The sequence below is a fragment of the Malaclemys terrapin genome, chromosome 1, assembly GCF_027887155.1.
Source record: "Malaclemys terrapin pileata isolate rMalTer1 chromosome 1, rMalTer1.hap1, whole genome shotgun sequence".
Classification (NCBI taxonomy): domain Eukaryota; kingdom Metazoa; phylum Chordata; order Testudines; family Emydidae; genus Malaclemys; species Malaclemys terrapin.
Genome location: NC_071505.1, coordinates 38,748,965 through 38,767,273, shown reverse-complemented (window position 1 = coordinate 38,767,273; position 18,309 = coordinate 38,748,965). Strand labels below are relative to the sequence as shown.

The 18,309-nt window shown below is 42.7% G+C and overlaps 1 protein-coding gene across 2 annotated transcripts in view; it reads left to right on the top strand.

Annotated features, from left to right (window-relative positions):
* The window catches only part of MAPK12 (mitogen-activated protein kinase 12), a 77,338-nt gene that overhangs the window by 13,725 nt on the left and 45,304 nt on the right, over nucleotides 1–18,309 (top strand). For both annotated transcript variants that reach the window (XM_054022610.1, XM_054022619.1), the window contains exon 3: nucleotides 13,997–14,055. In XM_054022610.1, the coding sequence (XP_053878585.1) occupies nucleotides 13,997–14,055 (59 nt within the window). The remainder of the gene's footprint in view (nucleotides 1–13,996; nucleotides 14,056–18,309) is intronic.

Genomic DNA, 18,309 nt, shown 5'->3' with positions numbered 1-18,309 from the left:
ATCTGACCTAAAGGACCAATAAGGGGACAAGATACTTTCAAATCTTGGTGGGGGGAAGGCTTTTGTTTGTGCTCTTTGTTTGGGAAGTCGTTCGCTCTTGGGACTGAGAGGGACCAGACATCAATCCAGGTTCTCCAAATCTTTCTGAACAAGTCTCTCATATTTCAAACTTGTAAGTAAACAGCCAGGCAAGGCGTGTTAGTTTATCTTTGTTTTGTCAACTTGTAAATGTACCTTTTGCTAGAGGGTTTATCTCTGTTTGCTGTACTTTGAACCTAAGGCTAGAGGGGGGTCCTCTAAGCTCTTTAAGTTTGATTACCCTGTAAAGTTATTTTTCCATCCTGATTTTACAGAGGATTTTTACCTTTTTCTTTAATTAAAAGCCTTCTTTTTAAGAACCTGATTGATTTTTCCTTGTTTTTAGATCCAAGGGAGTTGGATCTTGATCCACCAGGAGTTGGTGGGAGAAAGGAGGGGGATGGTTAATTTCTCCTTGTTTTAAAATCCAAGGGGTTTGGATCTGTATTCACCAGGGAATTGGTGAAGGTCTCTCAAGGCTACCCAGGGAAAGGAACTAGCTTTGGGATGTTGGCAGCGGACCAGATCTAAGCTGGTAGTTAAGCTTAGAAGTTTTCATGCAGGCCCCCACATTTGTACCCTAAAGTTCAAAGTGGGGAAGCAGCCTTGACAAGCTCTCAGATTGGTTCTGGCACGCCAGTGAAGTCGAACATTGGAACCAAGGTGTCAGTGTTAATAGCTAACACTTGACATACAATTAGATACTTTTATCCAGAGTAGACTTAGGCCAAGTCTACACATACTGATGTAAATGTATAAACTACATCACTCAGGGGTATGAAAAATCTACATCCCTGAGCGATACAGTTATATCGACTAATCCCTGGTGTAGACAGTGTTATGTTGACGGGAGAGCTTCTCCTGTTGCCATAGCTACTGCCTCTTGAGGAGGTGGATTAACTAAACCGACTGGAGCAGCTCTCCTGTCAGTGGAGTAGCATCTTCACTGAAGCACTATAGTGGTGCAGCTGTGCTGCAGCAGCAGCATTTTAAGTGTAGACCTGCCCTTAGGGCTTAATTCACTCTTCTTTGAATAGTAGTAGAAATAAAACTGTTTCAAAACAGGGTTTCATTAAGTACCCAAAGAGGTAGTTAAACTTAATGAACAGCCCTCTTTGTAGGTGTAGACTGCAGGGAAAGCAGAATTCAGCTGGCAAGTTCCCAATCCCTTCAATCTTGTGCTCAGGCCTGGCACCAGCGCAGCAAGCAGATGCTTGGGGTGGCCAACAGAAAGGGGCGGCATCTCCTGCTCTTCGGTGGCAATTCGGCAGCGGGTCCCTCAGTCCCTCTCAGAGGGAAGGACCTGCCGCCGAATTGCCACTGAAGAATGAAGCGGCGGCAGCTCTGCCGCAAATCGTGGCTCCCCCTCCTACTCCCCCACCGCTTGGGGTGGCAAAAACACTGGAGCCGGCCAGCCCTGCTTGTGCTATTCATATTGCCACTTTTGCATGCCAAAAAAAAAAAAAAAAAGCATGTAAGTTTTTGTGGTACACTGTATTTCATCAACTGTTTGAAAGTTGTATTTGATCAGAAATATGCATATATGGCTACAGATATTTTAGAAATGTTCTCAGACAGATAGTAGCCATTTGTGAGAGATGTAATGGAGAATACTGCTAGAAACTGCACAAACTTTTAAAGTTTTCCCTACTGTGTGGTCGTTTTTAGGGATTATAAGGAATTGGGCCCAAAGATGTCTGCACCCTCAGTGAAGTTTGCAACTATTTCTGATAAATGGAATATACACTCATATTGTAATAACATCACAGCCTAGGTATGCTCAGAAGGATTCCTACCTATAAAACAAGAGAGGCATGCTGAAGCACAAATCTCTTCAGGAAAAACGAATTTGCAGTTTCAGAGAGCAGTCCTGGTTCCCTCACCCTCCTTCACCACAGGCAGTAATGGATTATGAGAGCATTGAAGAATTCAACTGATCTGTCCCACAATTGCCATGGAAACATATCTGCAGATTTGAGGCTATTTTTTCATCAGTTGGGCCAAATTTAGATGTTAGTCTGTCTTTGGCCGCAGGTATCCCTTGCTTCCTTATGTGCCCTGATACAGGTAGGCACTTAAGCATGTTAAAATGGGACCTAAGCACATACTTATAGTTAAACATATGCTAAGTGCTTTCCTCAATTAGGGATGTTTTCCTGAACAGGGACCTCACTAGGTATGTCTACAACAGTATGTTGGAGCAAGCCTCCCAGCCAGGGCTGACAGACTTGGGCAAATGGGGCTCGGTATAGACAACATCTTGAAGTTGTGACTCAGATTCTGAAACCCACCCAACGTCCCAACATTTCAACTTTTTACATCCTTTAAATAGGCCGTGATTTTTCTCTCTCATGTCTTCTAAATGAATACTATAACAATTTTAAAAAGAATTAACAGAATGTGTCTTGTGAAAATAAGTAATCTTTATTCTGCATGTTTCTCCCTCCTCATTCTCCTGGAATCTTCTTGTGTCATATAATGTTTTCTCTAATCTATGATCTGAACTTGAAAGCACTCTCTAGAGCACCCACTGAGACTGTTCATGGTACTATGCTGCTCAGTAGTAAGCATTTGCAGAATCAGTCCCTTAAATTGTAAGCTAGGGCAGGAACCATGGGTGGAAGCTTGGGTTCATTGAAGTCAGTGGGAGTTTTGCCATTGACTTCAGTGCAGCCAGAATTTTACCCCCATATTTTTACTACATAAAGCACTACGTACATCTATAATGCTATATACAAATGTTCAGTACATACATGCTGATGGATGCTGATAGATAAACCATAATAATTAAAGGTAGGCTCCAACGTTCTTTGTAACAGTTACTTAAGCTAAGGAACATGTTGAAACTATGTAGCCACAAATGGTAAAATTCAGGAGAGAGAATCTACTCAATTTTTTTAATCTTGATGTAATTTACCTTAATTTTAGCTTTATCTTTAAAAATAATTAAATAAATAATTGCAGGCAGCTTGATGGTACTAAATAAAAATAAATACAAAAATGTAAATTAAACTCTCTGTTGGCTCATGCTAATGGAAGTGCTGCCCAATTAGGTCTGTCAAATCGACTCTGATACCTCTGGATTCCCAAACTAGCAAACATTGTATTTTAAAGAGAATGGCTGTGATGGTTCTTGGGGCACCCAAAATTGTGAGTCACCTTGTTATCCCCTGCCTCCAGTGTGAGGGAGACTTGCCTGTGCCTGGTTGGGTGTCAGCTCATCTAATACCACCAGCCTGTCAGCCACTTAGGCACTCACCTCTGGGCTATGCCAGCCCAGTCTTCTCCTTACAAGTTAACTACAGATGCACCCAAGTCCCTTTGAATCATTCCCCTCTCTCTCTCTCTCTCTCTCTCTCTATATATATATATGTGTGTGTGTGTGTGTGTGTGTGAGATATCCAGCCCTTAACACTGGCTACTCGAAGAAATCCCAGATCTGCTGCCCCCAAAGGAGCAATGTACGTTAAACCACCGCTCCTGTAAACCACATAGCACTTGTGAGCACTTACAATAAAACAAAAATAAGTTTATTTAAGAACGGGTAAAGATTTAACTAGAAATGAGAGGTTACAGAGTGGTAGCCATGTTAGTCTGCATCAGCAAAAACAATGAGGAGTCCTTGTGGCACTTTAGAGACTAACAAATTTATTTGGGCATAAATTTGTTAGTCTCTAAGGTGCCACAAGGACTCCTCGTGTTTTTGCTAGAAATGAGAGAAAGTGATGGAAACAAATGGTTTCAATCCAAAATGCAAACCTGGGTCTATTCTTATTAATGGTTACCTTTTCTCTTTAATAAAGTAGGTCCCCCCCCGCCCCCGCAAATTCAAACTGTTGCAAAGCTGACCAGTTTCCCAAGAAAGTGGATCTAAATGTTCATGGAAACACCCCCTCTCCATAAAGGGGTTCCCTCAGTGAATGGATCCATAGTGCTTCTCCGTCCTCTGTGTCACACTGAAAACAAACTTCTACTCACAGACAGGGCGAACCACTGTCTTGTTTGTTTCTTACTTCTAAGTGGTTTTGATTGTTTGCATTTGCCTCTGATAGTTTCCCATTGAAAATCCTAGTATTGCGCAGAGCTAAATAATTGAGCTTTGCATTGCATCACCAGCTAAACAGGGTGCGGTGACAACTCCCCCCATCCAAATGGGCTTTCACTGAGATACATTATCCCCTAGTGACTAAGGCCATGTCTACGCTGGCAGAGTTTTTTTGACGATCAAAAAGCGCTAACAGAAAATTGTTGTTGCATGTTCACACTGTCTTCCTCGGTTGGCATAGTGCATCTACACTTGGGGCAATAGCATCGACAGTGAGAGCAATCTACTGTGGGTAGCTATCCCACAGTTCAGCTCTCCACTTGGCGCGAGGTCTTGCGGGAAGGCAGAATGGATCACAGCGCATCATGGGTCTGGGCTCAGTGTCCCGTGATGCATTGCTTTCCATCCCAGCATTCCATGTGCTTCTGTCTTTGGTTTGTGGAACTTTTCAACATCCCTTGTGTAGCGGGGTGATTACCCCATTCCTGCCCTGAAGGGCTTAAAGCAGCCCTGGGAGGACTGGCTGGGAGAAAGCAGCTACTTAGCTGATTGGGGAAGCAGCTGCAGCTGGGCCACGCCCCAGTCAGGCCACCATTGGCCCTATAAGAGGGCTGGGGCCAGAAGCCAGAGACAGACTCTCTCTAGCTTTGAGCGGGAGGGACCTGGCTGCAGGGAGCTGAGAGAAGGTACCTGGAGTGGAGCAGGGCTGGGGAAAGGCCAAGGGAGCTGGGGAGCTCCGGCCTGGAAACCCCCCAGGCTGCGGCCTAGTAGAAGGCCAATTAGGTACTGAAGTTGCAGGGGGCAGCCCCCGGGTAGGCAGAGGCAGCAGGTCCAAACCCCCCTTGCCTATGATGAGTGGCTTTTACACTGCAGTCTGTCCCAGTGAGCGGGGGCTAGATGGTGACTGGCAGTAGCCCATGACTGAGGCAAGGTCGGTATAGAGGGTTGGGGGTTCCCCTGGGTGGGGAGACCCTGAGACTATAGGGATATTGCCAGCAGGCTGCACCCCAAAGACAAGGGGCACCGGTTCCTGGGAGGGACACGGAGGCCAGCGGCAGCAGAACACCGGCCTGCAGAGGGTGCTCTGGACGCTGGACGAGCTAATTCCCTGAGAGACCAGCAGGAGGGGCTGCCGCGCTGAGTTGTGCACCGCGACACCTTGAAAGAATGGATGCCACACTGCTCTTCGATGCTCTGCTAGCAGGCAGTAGCACATTGTGAATGGCAGTACAGTTAATCGTGAAGTTCTGAACTCAGTGCGATTCATAGTTGCATGCAGGGCTGTCTGACATCGATAGGAGTAACATTCGATTACTTTTGGCATTCACAGAACAGCTGAACATGGTGGAACATCATTTTTGGACTTGGAAAACTAGCACTGAGTGGTGGAATTGCATCATTGTGCAGGTCTGGGATGACGAGCAGTGACTGCATAACTTTCGGATGAGGAAAGCCACCTTCCTGGAACTGTGTGCTGAGCTCACCCCAGTCCTGCAGTGCAGGGACACTCAAATGAGAGCTGTCCTCTTGGTGGAGAAACACATGGCAATTGCAATGTGGAAGCTGGATAACACCAGACTGCTACAGGTCGGTTGCAAATCACTTTGGAGTCGGGAAGTCAACTGTTGGGGCTGTGTTAACGCAAGTATCAGGGCCATTAATTGCATCCTGTTGTGAAGGACCAAGACTCTTGGCAAAGTGCGAGAAATAGTGGATGGCTTTGCAGAAATGGGTTTCCCTAACTGTTGAGGAGCAATAGATGGCATGCATATTCCAATTTTGGCACTGGACCACCTTGCGATGGAGTACATCAATAGGAAGGGGTACTTCTTCTCCATGGTGTTGCAAGTGCTTGTGGATCACTGCAGGCGTTTTACTGACATTAATGCCGGGTAGTCCAGAAAGGTGCATGACACACGTATCTTCAGGAACACCAGCCTGTACAGAAAGCTGCAAGTGGGGGCTTTCTTTCCAGACCAGAAGATTACAGTAAGGGATGTTGAAATGCCCGTAGTGATCCTGGAGATCTAATGTACCCCTTAATGCCTTACACAGGAAACTTAGATAGCAGTAAGGAGCGGTTCAAGAATAATAAAATACACCTCTAATAACATACCAATTACTTTTTCACTGACCCTTGACATGCACACATGCATGGTGAGTTTACCCAGGGGCGAGGTGCATTTTATATGGGGAGAAAAGCAATATGAAAGGGATGCAGTGCAGTCGACTAGGGACAATATTTAAAATTTTTCCATCCTTTTCGACATGTGTGCATGGTTGTACCAGCTATCTCACTCCTGAAGGTAAGTAGGGAAGCAAGGGTGCATCTACTACATGCCCTAGTCCATGTGCTGCTTACCTGTGTGCTGCTTTGGTCCCTGTGCAAGTAATTGCAGAATGGCTCAGGAAAGGGACAAAGCAGCTCTGCCAAGGAACCTTCAGCAGAGGATTGCCGAGTACCTCCAGGAAAGTTTCCTAGAGATTTTTCAGGAGGATTCCCATGAAATCTCCATGTGCATCAACATCCTCTTTCGCCATACTGCTTAGCTGCATGGGGAAATGTTGAACACATAGTAACATGGCCAACCTTGTACATTTCTATGCTCTCAGTACACCTCCGCACTTCACAAAGCAAAATCACTTACCAAGGGTTTCCTCTCCTGCGTCTTGCTTGCCAGAGTGCGACTGCTGAGACTGTCTAGACACCCCTGGAGTAAAGAACAGCTCCTGACTGGACACACCACTAGGTGACCCTGCTGTGGGCTCCACAAAGGGCTGGATTAAAGTTATGAGAGGCCTAAGGCTAATGGGAGGGAAGTGCCTAAGTATGAATTATATATTGCAAAAAATTATGAAGTCATCAAACATTTATCTACATACATATTTACATATTTATTTATTTATGTAAAGTTAATACATTTATCCTACTCTCACTACACTCCATTCTTCAAACAAATAATTGTTTTCCCCTAGCTTTAGCTGTGGCAAAGACATGAATGATGTCATCGTCATTCAATGCCTGACAATTTCATTCTCAATGCTCAAGAGGGACAAAGCACTGGGATGCTCTTGAGTCATGGTGGAGTGGAGGACATTTTTGATCCTTGTTAGAAGAGAGAAGGAACATTCTCCACTACAGTTAATGATCATTAGTGACAAATACAGCTGTACTGCAGTTTCAACAATTGGGAAACATTCTCTCACATTGGATTCAGTGATAACTTGCTACATCCAAATAGATTTGCCTTTGTCATCTTTTCTCTCTATATCTGAGAGTGATGTGAATTCAACAAATTGAAGAAATTCTTTAGTAAAATCTACTGGGAGATAGTCCGGGTACTTCTGACACCTTCACTGACTTCAGAACTTGACATGTTAGGCGAAAAATTTCTGTACACTAAAGGTTTTGTCAATATTTTTGTAAGCCTCGATCTGATGTTCTAGTGAACTCTTCAGTTTGTCAATGATTGTGATGAAGGTATTAACTCTGAAGGTCTCCTTGTCACTGAATGAGTGGGCAGTTGCATCATTGCATGTCTTCTGTCTTTTGCGGCGTTTGGCTGACTTATACTCATGGTTAGCAGTCCTTGCAGCCCCCTGAATTTCATACTCAGCAGAACTATCCTTCATTTGTTGAAGAACAGTTCCAAGACTCCACATTAGGTTTACAGCAGTGGAAAGATTAATTTCAACGCTTTGCAAGCTTTGACTGCATCTGCTGAATGGCTGAAGTATATCATTCCAGACCACAGACAAAATATCAGTTTCCAAAGTGTGCATTGCATCACTCATGATCTTCGCATCTTTTCTTGTTGCTGATTTTTGTTCTCTAGCACTTCAAGGATGTTGGGGTATCCCAGAAAAACTGCATTCACAGCTTCAGCGTTGGCACTCCATCACATCTCTGAGAGTGATTTGAGCACTGGGCATCCCTTTGGTAGTGAATCTCTGAGAATCATCCAACGACTGGTTGATGCAGAGAAAAAATTATACAATTCTTGGACAAATCCAAAAAAAAGAAACTGCTTCAACACAACAATCCATGGCAGACTGGCCAACAAGGTTGAGTGAGTGTGCAGCACATGGTATGTAATCAACCAAAGCATTGCGCTCTTTTATCCTTGCCTGCGTCCCTGAATATTTGCCACTCATATTACTTGCGTTGTCATCACTTTGGCCAAAACAAAGGCTGATGTCAATCCCATTTGGTGAGGAAATCAAGTAGATACAGGGCAAGTTTCTCCCCGATGTGGCTAGTGATGTTTATGAAGGTTATGAAACACTCAACTGGTCTACTGGGTAGCACATAACGCAAGATGCCAGTCAGCTGATCTACATGTGACACATCCGGTGTTGAGCCAATGGATACTGGAAAAATATCCCACATCTTTGATCTCATCTATAATGGCTGATAGCAAATCAATTCTTTAAACAACTTAGTGTTGACTGTCTTGTCTTCTCTATCCATAGACCTTCTTTCAGAATCTGTTCTTCTGGAAATATTCTTAAACATGGTGTTGCAAGCTGCTACTAACAATTCCTGACAGCAATTGAATTTTATTGCTATTCTTTTTGTTACCTTGCACTCCAGATTTTCAAGATAAGTCACACTACTACTTTATCCTCAAAGTAGCTTCTCCTGCTCTATCGGAGAAGGAGAAGGGGGTGGGGTGTGGGGCTACACAAGACACTAATATTGAACAAGAAAATCTGAGTTTGATTTTTTTTTCCCCCATACCATTCACTCCACTTTGGATTTGTCTTTAAAGGGATGGTGGAGGGGCTTTCACTGAGTTTACAAGGAACCAATGAACACAGGATAAAATAATCAATCACTCAGGTGACTATGGGTTGATGGTGTACACACCTCATTGTGCTATTCCATGCCAGAACTCTCATCTTAAAAACTGATTGGTAAAAGTGAGACACTGGAGGAGAGCATCACTGCTAGTGTCTCCCATAGACATAGACCTTTTCCAGTGGTATCTCATAGTAGCATTCCTTGTCCACAGAACTTGCATCTCTAATAATAGCAAGTGCACTGTGTTGTAGGAGCAGCAGTGATCTGTATGCTCTGTATAACCTGTATGTTCAAAAGGTCTGTTACATCTCCCCCCCCCCTTTTGTCTCCTCTCCCTCTTTGAATACCTGTGAAGTGGCTTTCCCCCTCCCCCTCCCTCCTGGAATGCTTGTGGGATGAATGGGTTGCTTGAGCAGCTGGAAGATCAGAAGAGCTCCAAGGTAGACAAGGTGTCTGGGACTCTGATTAGGCAGTGATCACACACCAAATGCATGGATACTGCCCGAGGTGGAGTGTAACCAACCAGATGTGGCCAAGTCATCTCTAGTCGCAGGCCATGAGGAGGAGGTCCATAAAAGGGGAAGGAGCCATGTGCTCAGGAGTGCACTCATGCACTCACAAGATTGTACCTCCCGTGAAGGCCCTTCGCCCAGACCACCTGGCCAGTGGTTTGCCGTGTTGCATTTCATCGTGCCTCGGGAAGACTTACCTTCATCGCACCATCCATCGCTGCGCTCTGGGACACTTACCTTGAAAGATCCTGACATCTCCAGTGCTGTGCCTGTCCTGGGAGCGTGAGTATGCGAGTGTGAGTGTAGCCCCACCCGCTTTCTTTTGAGCTTAGCTATCAGTATAATAAATGTGCTGCTTTCTGCCAAACTCTGGTGGGTCATTAGTCCTACCTAAGCTTACTAGCTGGCCCAATTTCGGGTAACACACTGGTGAAGACAACGAGGAGTCCTTGTGGCACCTTAGAGACTAACAAATTTATTTGGGCATAAGCTTTCGTGGGATAGAACCCACTTCATTGGAAGCAATCAAAATATAATTGAAGAATGTTTTTTCATAGATTCCAAGGCCAGAAGGGCCCATTGTGATCAAAGCTATAGAACTTCTCAAAATAATTCCTTTTGAACTAGAGCATATATTTAAAACCAATCTCGATTTTAAAAATTGTCAGTGATGGAGACTCCACCATAACCCTTGGTAAATTGTCCCAGTGGTTAATTATCCTCATTGTAAAACATTTACTCCTTATTTCCAGTCTAAATTTGTCTAGCTTCAACTTCCAGCCATTGGATTTTGTTATACCTTGTCTGCTAGATTGAAGTCACCCTTTAACCGTCTCTTTCTTAAGTTAAATAGATTGAGCTCCCTGAGTCTGTCGTTATAAGGCACATGTTCTAATCCTGTAATCATTCTTTTGGCTCTTCTCTGAGCCCTCTCCAATTTATTAACATCCTTCTTGAATTGTGGATACCAGAATTGGACACAGTATTTCAGCAGGGTTGCACCAGTGCCAAAGAAGGAGGTAAAATAACGTCTGTGCTCCTACTTGAGATTCTTCTGTTTATGCATCCAAAGATAGCATTAGCCCTTTTGGCCACAGCTTTGCACTGGGAGCTCATGTTCAGCTGATTATCCACCATGACCCCAAATCTTTTTCAGTCACCACTTCCCAGTAAGGGCACTGGAAACTTTGTAGAGGTGCGGGGCAGGATGCAGGGTCACATGCCCGCAAAGATTTGGTGCTTGGCTTGTACTAAGCAGGCTCAGATGGACTGAGCCTGCTCCGTAACATCTGCTGAAGCCACTGCCCTGACTGTGCCCACTATGCGCAGGCATGGATCGCCTCTGGGGAACCAAACTCATGGTGGGTTTTTTTTGTTTTTTTGTTAAAAAGTGGGGGGCATGGCCCTCCCACTTTTAAAAGTGTGTGTGTGGGGGGGGGCATTGCCCACTGCTCCCTTTCCCAGTTCCAGCGCCATTGCTTCCCAGAATAGAGTCCTCCATCTTCTAAGTGTGGCCTACATTCTTTTCTCCTAAATGTGTACATTACATGTAGCTGTATTAAAACGCATGTTATTTGCTTGTGCCCAGCTTACTGAGTCTTCCAGATTGCTCTGTATCAGTAACCTGGCCTCTCTATCATTGTTGATAACTTCAAGGTATTTTCTGTTTTATTTTATACATACCAAGTTATAAAAGAAATAAGCCCATGTGTCATTTGTGCTTTACGATCCAAACTGGTCTTTATGTCAGTCATTATGTTTAAGTGCCTTATATTTAATAGAGGGATGGCATTCCATGGTAGCAAATATTTTTGCAGGGTATTATGGAGAAGAATATTTCCAACATACTATCCAGTCATTTTTCTTATATTTCCATTAGTCACTGAAATTACATCTTCCTTAGAGTATTTATTTTATTTTGTATCTGTAGTAAGCTGTGACATAAATGGAAATATTAATAACTATATTCTAGTTTGGGAAAAACACTCTGAAACACAGCTGTTAAATAAAGGTCACTGATGAGAAGGAAACAGAGTTCTCTCTTTGATATTTATAAATGATTAATTATTCTTAGTCTGACTTATCCGTTTCAATGATGTTGCTTTAGAATATCCATTATGAAAAAGAAGAAACTAGTTTATCGACTCAAATGGGTATGACTAAGAGGAACTACCATCCATTGTATGTTTATAAAAATATTCTGTGTTCAGTTCCTATTTTGCTCTCTACATTGGTCTTTTGAAATTTCCTTCAAGATGTTTAGAATGGAGTTGCTGCTCTTTCCCTGGTCTTTTCAATTCAGAGGATTTGCAACAACAAAGACAGATGACAAGCTTGTCTCAATTAGTTTGCCAGTTTACCTGAAAAGTACGAGCTCAGTTCTTTGCCTCTCAGGACAAATCCTGCTTTTAACGAACAGGATAGTCCAAGTAACTAATATACTCCCACTGACTTTAATGGGAGATGAAGGGGAATTTTAATGAGCGATTTTTGGCTGGTATTTTCTGTTGAAACACCTTTTCCAGCTTCCCATCTTTCACAATAAGAACAGGAGCATAATACAGGTTCCCATGCTTTGTTTGCCTTAAGGATACTGGTTGCAAATCCATATGGTGCAGCATGCATACATTGCCTCATCTTCTGCGGTATCAATTACTTTTCCTGCTGAAGCCTGCTGTCACCATCATGTAGCTTACAATCTAAAATAGACAAGACATAGGACAACAGTTCGGGTAAATGAGGACACAGAAAGCTTATTGGTTAGAGGACAAGGATCACTTCTTCACAGGAAGTAGGGGGTTTTAATGGGAAGAGAAAGCACTTGATGGACCACGTTGAAGTTCAAATACTAACTTTCCGTTTCTAATGACACACTCTTTAGATGCTATCTATATATATTTTAAGAATTTTTGAAATTTAGATTCAGCAAGGTACAGCTTTAGAAAAGTGTACATGCACAGTTTTAATCATTAGAATTCCATGATTCAGCTTTGGTGTCACTTTCTGCATCATGAGTGAAAAGTTTCTATGGTGGATATTTATAAAAATCTGCTGTAGAAATCTGAAAAATAAAATACTTGCTATAACCTCGGCACTTTAGAGCATGGTTTTGAATACATACATCCTCTTTTACTTTATTTTTGATGGTCTAGTAATGGGTCTTATTAATGTTTAGTGGGATGATTCTTTCATTTTTGTATTGTCTTTTTGAAGCCATTAAAAGAACTATATTACAAACTCCAGGAAAATGACATGCTTAGTAGAGCTTCCAAGGATTCAGCATGGATGCAGAGATAAAGCTTTTGTATTGGGGTATTTAATATGTAGGGGTTTCTACCGCATTCATCACCATAGTATTTTGATTGCGTCCAGGCTAACTTTAAGAACTCCTCCTGTAAACTTTTGAAATAATTGAAAAAGGTGACAGTTTGTGTGTAAGGGATTTTTGAAGGGGAGAGAAGACTTTTTATATTTAAAAATTTAAATGAAACAAATCCTATTCCTTATCTTTATTTATTTCACCCCTTCTTCGCTGTACTTCCTGTTTTGTTTTTTAAAGATCTTTGGTAATACCTCTTAAGTACTGGAAGGAAAGAGGCAATTTGGCATTTCTCAAAGCAGGTTTTAAAATAGTTTCTAATGTTGATCCTTAATTTCGTAGCAATGCTCCAAAGCATGATAAGCTGCTAGTCCTGATTATTGTATTTTTCCAATATTTAATTTACTGATGGTTAATTTACTTGAGTGGAGTATTGGCAGTGATTGTAAGTATATCCAGCCAACTGGTCTCATTCCACTGAAGGATTTACTAGTGGAAAATCAGGAAAGACATGTTTATTTTATACATTTTATTACAGTTTTGTTAAGACATACAGAGTATTGTTAAGGAGAATCCAAGATATAGAGCTGTTAAATTCCCAGTTGCATTCTTGATGACTTATGGTCACTTAAGGCCAATTAGCCCTTTTCACAGGAATAAACAAGTTTAGTCCCAGGGTCCTGACCAAATTCCATTCTGGGAATTATATTCTGCCTACCAAAATTTCCCTGCAGATGAATTTGGAAAATTTATTTGCTATCCTAAATTGTTTAGTGTTACTATGCATTGACCCACAGTTGGCTCACTTTTCCCCAGAGGTGACTGAATAACAATGATGGACTATTCCTGTGTGTACAGTGTGGCAAAGTTTTAGTTTGTTTGTAAAACACTTTGGAATCCTTCAGGATGAGAGGTTTTATCGGCTGTTTTATATAATTATCACTCAACCTTGCTTATATATAAAAAAACTGTATATTTAAAGCTTATTTATCCTTAGGTCAAGCAGACCTAGTGATGGAGATGAAAATTGATGGATAATGGGTGACAGACCTGTTTTACACTAGAAGTTCTGTGTTTTGCTATAGGCAAGCCAGTTCTCATCATTATGTTTGTAACTAATGTCTCATTTTGGTAATGTTCTCCACTATATTTCTTCATTTATTATGTGGCTTGGGGATTTTGTTTTGATAAAATTTTAATCCATATATTTCTGTTTTTTTTCTCTCTCCTGTTTTTAGGTTATTGGAATATTGGATGTGTTCACACCAGATGTAACACTGGAGAAATTTAATGATTTGTAAGTTTTTGATTCTATGGGAAATCGTAGGCATTAGATTATAGTTTATTTTTGAATTTCACTTTAATGTAAAAAGAACAGGAGTACTTGTGGCACCTTAGAGACTAACAAATTTATTAGAGCATAAGCTTTCGTGGACTACAGCCCACTTAGTCCACAAAAGCTTATGCTCTAATAAATTTGTTAGTCTCTAAGGTGCCACAAGTACTCCTGTTCTTTTTGCGGATACAGACTAACACGGCTTCTACTCTGAAACTTTAATGTAAGTATTATGTGCATATCTATAAAATTTCAAAGGATTGTAAGAGAGTTAGGTGCCTACCTGCGATTGAAACACCATGGAAATTGGTACATCCCTCCCTTAGGCACCTTTGAAAATCCTAGGCTTAACGTATTGATTTCATATCAGAAAAACAAAGGGCCAAATTCTGATGTACATCTAGAGTAAACCCGTTACCTTCAGTAGATTGTAGTATGTTTCCTCTATTATACCTGGGATCAGAATCGGATCCAAAATGTTTTGAAATCACTCCTCTGGTAATACAAATCTATCCCAAGTTGTTTAAAAATACAAAGTTAAAAATAAAACAGCAGAAAACGAAACACAAAAATTGGGTTAAGCCCAAACATGTGGACTGAGTGCCCCCTCTACCCACGCATGCCTTTGAGGCAGAGACCTTACAGTCTAATGGGCCTAGCAGGCTGGGTAAAACATCACCCAGGAGTTTTGAGGGTGCAAGAGGCGGATGGAGGCTTTTTTAATTACTAGAAGTGCAGCAGTCTGCTGCAAATGTGTTGTAAGCAAGTACAAATGTGTTTACAGTTAAAACAGAAATTGAGGGGAAGCTTTTGTGCATTGAAGGTCAGATGAGTCATTCAAGGGGAGATTTGATTGTTTACATTTTGCTAACTAGTCATGTGGGAGCTTGTTTGGTCTGTGATATGAATTTGATCTTGCTATAATGCAGCTGCCTCGTGGCTAGAAACAGCAGTGCTGGGTCAGGCAGTTCCACCATTGCCAGTCCCCTGGGGTGTTATGTCTGTGTGAATCCTTTAGGAATTGGAAGGAGCATACGCTGATGTGGCTCCTACTCCTTCTTTTTAGAGGGAAGGATACACTGAGGTCTGCCATCAGCATCAATCTGCCAGACAATGTGGAAGACGTATTGGAGCTAAAGCCCACCCCTTCTGAGACCCCACGTGCTCTCCCAGGTGACACCTGACCATTTTCCCCACATACCCACCCCTCCCCAGCCCTTTACCTCAAGAAGTGCGAAGATAGGACCCTGATCCTGCAAAGATTCATGCTTACATTGAACTTTCTGCACTGTGAGTAGTTGTGTTGCTTTATTAGGGCTACCCATGGAACATACAGTTAACTTTATCATAGAATCGTAGGACTGGAAAGGACCTTGAGAGGTCATCTAGTCCTGTCCCCTGCACTCATGGCAGGACTAAGTACTATCTCTAGACCATCCCCGACAGGTGTTTGTCTAACTTACTCTTAAAAATCTCCATTGATGGAGATTCCACAACCTCCTTGGGCAATTTATTCCAGTGCTTAACCATCCTGACAGTTAAGACGTTTTTCCTAATATCCAACCTAAACCGCTCTTGCTGCAATTTAAGCCGACTGTTTCTTGTCCTATCCTCAGAGGTTCAGGAGAATAATTTCCCCCCTGCTCCTTGTAACAACCTTTGATGTACTTGAAAACTGTTATCATGCCCCCTCTCAGTCTTCTCTTCTCCAAACTAAACAAACCCAATTTTTTCAGTCTTCCCTCAGAGGTCATATTTTCTAAACCTTTAATAATTTTTGTTGCTCTTCTCTGGACTTTCTCCAATTTGTCCACATCTTTCCTGAAATGTGGCGCCCAGAATTGGACACAGTAATCCAGTTGAGGTCTAATCAGGGTGGAGAAGAGCGGAAGAATTGCTTCTTGTGTCTTGCTTACAACACTCCTGCTAATACATCCCAGAATGATGATCACTTTTTTTGCAACAGTGTTACACTGTTCACTCACATTTAGTTTGTGATTCACTCTGACTCCCAGATCCCTCTCTGCAGTACTCCCTCTCAGGCAGTCATCTCCCATCTAGTATGTGTGCAACTGATTGTTCCTTCCTCAGTGGAGTACTTTGCATTCGTCATTATTGAAATTCATCCTATTTTCTTCAGACAGTTTCTTCAGTTTGTCCTGATCATTTTGAATTTTAATTCTGTCCTCCAAAGCACTTTCAACCCCTCCCAACTTGGTATCGCCACAAATTTTATAAGTGTACACTCTATGCCATTATCTAAATAATTGATGAAGATATTGAACAGAACTGGACCCAGAACTGATTCCTGCAGGACCCCACTCTTTATGCCCTTCCAGCTTGACTGTGAACCACTGATAACTACTCTCTGGGAATGGTATTCCAACCAGTTATGCACCTACCTTACAGTAGCTCCATCTAGATTGTATTTCCCTAGTTTGTTTATGAGAAGGTCATGTGAGAGAGTATCAAAAGCCTTACTAAAGTCAAGATATACCACATCTACCGCTTCTCCCCTATCCACAAGGCTTGTTACCCTGTCAGAGAAAGCTATTAGGGTGGTTTGACATGATTTGTTCTTGACAAATCCATGCTGATTGTAACTTATCACCTCATTATCTTCTAGGTGTCTGCAAATTGATGCTTAATTATTTGCTCCATTATCTTTCCAGGTACTGAAGTTAAGCTGACTGGTCTGTAATTCCCCTTATTTCCCTTTTTATAGATAGGCACTATATATGCCCTTTTCCAGTTCTCTGGAATCTCTCCCGTCTTCCATGACTTTTTGAAGATAATCTCTAATGGCTCAGATACCCCATCAGTCAGCTCCTTGAGTATTCTAGGATGTATTTCATCAGGCCCCAGTGACTTGAAGACATCTAACTTGTCTTAGTAACTTTTAACTTGTTCTTTCCCTATTTTAGCCTCTGATTCTACCTCATTTTCACTGGCATTCACTATGTTAGACATCCAATCGTTACTAATCTTTTTGGTGAAAACTGAAAGAAAAAAGTCATTTCATATTTCTGCCATTTCCACATTTACTGTTATTATTCCCCCCCCCCCCCCATTGAGTCATGGGCCTACCCTGTCCTGTCCATGGTAACCAAATGGCAGTTGCTTCGGGTTAATCAAGACACCTGGGGCCAATTAAGATCCTTCTAGAAGGTCGTGGAGATAGCTAGATTGATTGGGACACCTGAAGCCAATCAGAGACTGGCTGGAACTAGTTAAAAGCCTCCCAGTTAGTTAGTGCGGTGTGGGTGTCAGGAGCTATAGGAGGGAGCTGTGCTGTTGGAGGAATGAAATAGGGTACGAATCCATATCAGGTGCAAGGAAGGAGGCCCTGAGGTAATTGTGAAGAAGGTATTGAGTGGGGGGCTGCTGTGCGGAAGTAGCCCAGGGAATTGTACACGTTCTATTTCCAAAAAGTCAGCTTCCATAGCTGCTAATTTTAGGGTCCCTGGGCTGGAGCCCGGAGTAGAGGCTGGGCCTGGGCTCCCCCCACCCTCCTGTTTACCTGCAGATGTGGCAGGTAAACAAACCGTCTCGGCCCGCCAGGGTGCTTACCCTGGCGAGTCGCGTGCCAAAGTTGCCGATCCCTGGTCTAGTGCCATACTTCCTATCTTTCCTATACAGTGGGATAGTTTGCTCTTCTGCCCTTAATAATGTCTCTGATTAATCACTGATACTGGGAGACAACAGAGACTGTGCGAGGGAGGGTTGTTTCTCCTTATCTCCCTTGCTGGCTTATGATGAAAATGGCTCAGTAGACTGTGACCCTTGCCTCTAGAGAGAGAAGGGCTATGTGGAGGGTTGCAGTGAGCCTCTGAGGCTAGCAGAATCCATCAGGAAATGCAGGACCCATGGAGTCAAGGACAGAACTTTGTCACACTAGTTTAATCTCATTTCGTGCCTTGGCCTTTCTAATTTTGTCCCTACATATCTGTGTTATTTGTTTATATTCATCCTTTGTAATTTGGCCTAGTTTTCACTTTTTGTAGGACTTTTTTGAGTTTCAGATCATTGAAGATCTCTTGATTAAGCCAGGGTGGTCTATTGCAGGGATCAGCAACCTGTGGCACGCGGCTCGCCAGGGTAAGCACCCTGATGGGCCGGGCCGGTTGTTTACCTGCTGCGTCTGCAGGTTCGGCTGATCGCGGCTCCCACCGGCACATCCCTCGGCCTGCACCGCTTCCCGCCGCCCCCATTAGC